We start from the raw sequence: 1,676 nt of genomic DNA, 5'->3' as shown, positions 1-1,676 counted from the left end.
AGAAAGGAGATCTTAAGAGTAGCCCTGGAATATCCTCTGTTTCAGAGAGGGAAGAAGCCACTGCCACACTCCTGGCCCTGCCAGTGGAGAAGAGCTCTAGCATGGATCTGCCTTGCCTCTGCAGGCTTGTGCCCACGGGTGGGGATCTCCTGCATTTTCCCTCCTCCTCCTCCTCCTCCTCCTCCGCCTTGAGAGGATGGAGGATTTTAAGAGGACAGGGGTTAATAAAAAGGTCAAATAAAAATCATAATATTGAACAGAATGAAATATCTTTATTTGCCACCAAAAAAAAAATTAACAGCAACCCCTTTGGATCGGGAGCAGGGTGGGGATTGCACATGTACGCACGCACTCACGCACATGGAGGGAGATGGGTGATTTGAATTTCCTTCTGGCATGTCCTTTCCCATCCTCTCCTGTAGAAATAAAGGCTTGTGAAATTTATTTACAAAAATTCAGGCCCCAGCAAGGGGGAGGTGCCCAATTCCATTCCTATTGCCTCCTCCACCCCAATTTTCTCTTTTTTCCTCTTTATAAAAAAAGAAAAGAAAAAGAAAAAAGGAAAGAAAAGAAAAAGTAAAAAAGGAGGTAATAACTGCAAAGACTACCTATAAATCCATGGAGTGGAGGGGGGCACTGCTTGGAGAAAGGTTAGGACACCTCGATGTGCCAGTTAAGAAATTTCAAAGAAGGGCTCTACACATTTAGGGGGAGAACAACTAGGCTTGGGAGGAGCCAGGGCGCAGACGGAGGTAGGACAAGGACTTTGCACACCTAACACCAGGTCAAAGGTACAGGAATTTCACAGCAAGGCAGGATCACATTTAGTTGCCCCCTAACAGTGGGGCAACGTGGGTCAGGAGTGGGGAGCCCGAGAGGTCTCCCCTTGCAAACAAGGTGTCTTAGTGGATCTGTTCACTTGGGCAAGGGAAGGCTTGTAGTTCAAGGATTGTTCAGCTCAGGCGCCCATTACGCTCGCCCCTCCCTCCACCAAATCCGAGCAGCAAGACATTGTCGCGAGGTGTGTTTTCTTTTAAATAAAGAGTCTTGGGGCCTCGGCGCCAAAGGGATCCAATCGCCGTGAGTCAGACACTTCCCTTCACCTCCTTTTCCAGGCCGGTCTCTATCTCCACAGACCGAAGGTGAAGGAGGTTCCGGAAGGAAGTGCCAGCAACGGCGGTGGGGGCCAGCCCTGGCCAGTCCAGTTTTCCACCCGCGGAAAAAAGACGAGTTAGAAAATAAAAAATAAAAATAAAATAAAATAATTTCCCCCTTTCCCTCCCTCCCTCCCCCAAAAAGGGCCCCGGTCTGCAGTTACAGCAGCGTATTTCCCGAAAAATACTGCAGCCGGTCTCTGCTTAGTTTTTTTTCTTTCATCCTCCTGTTCTGAAACCAAATTTTCACTTGTCGGTCCGTCAGGTTCAGCATCCGAGACAGCTGCAGCCGCTTCTCTTTGTTGATATACACGTTGAAGAAAAACTCTCGCTCCAGTTCCCGGATCTGGAATTTCGAATAAGGGCAGCGCTTCTTGCGGGTGCGGGGGGCGTCTGGAGGGAGGGGAGGAGGCAAGTGCGAGGAGAGGGGGAGAGAGACACGTGAGACCAGGGCGACCCCAGCCCAGCCCGCTGAGCGCTCAGCGGCCTTTCTCCCAGCCCGTCCGCTGGGCAGCCCTCCCG

The 1,676-nt window shown here is 50.7% G+C and overlaps 1 protein-coding gene across 1 annotated transcript in view; it reads right to left on the bottom strand.

Annotated features, from left to right (window-relative positions):
* Nucleotides 1-1,304: 1,304 nt before the first annotated feature.
* The window catches only part of Hoxc11 (homeobox C11), a 2,772-nt gene continuing 2,400 nt past the window's right edge, over nt 1,305-1,676 (bottom strand). Inside the window, exon 2 of the mRNA XM_015493598.2 lies at nt 1,305-1,664. Coding sequence (XP_015349084.1) covers nt 1,315-1,664 — 350 coding nt within the window. The 3' untranslated portion in view covers nt 1,305-1,314. The remainder of the gene's footprint in view (nt 1,665-1,676) is intronic.

Source organism: Marmota marmota, unplaced genomic scaffold (assembly GCF_001458135.2).
Source record: "Marmota marmota marmota unplaced genomic scaffold, marMar, whole genome shotgun sequence".
NCBI classification, from domain to species: domain Eukaryota; kingdom Metazoa; phylum Chordata; class Mammalia; order Rodentia; family Sciuridae; genus Marmota; species Marmota marmota.
Note: the sequence above shows the minus strand (reverse complement) of the source record. Positions and strands in the feature narration are given on the sequence as shown.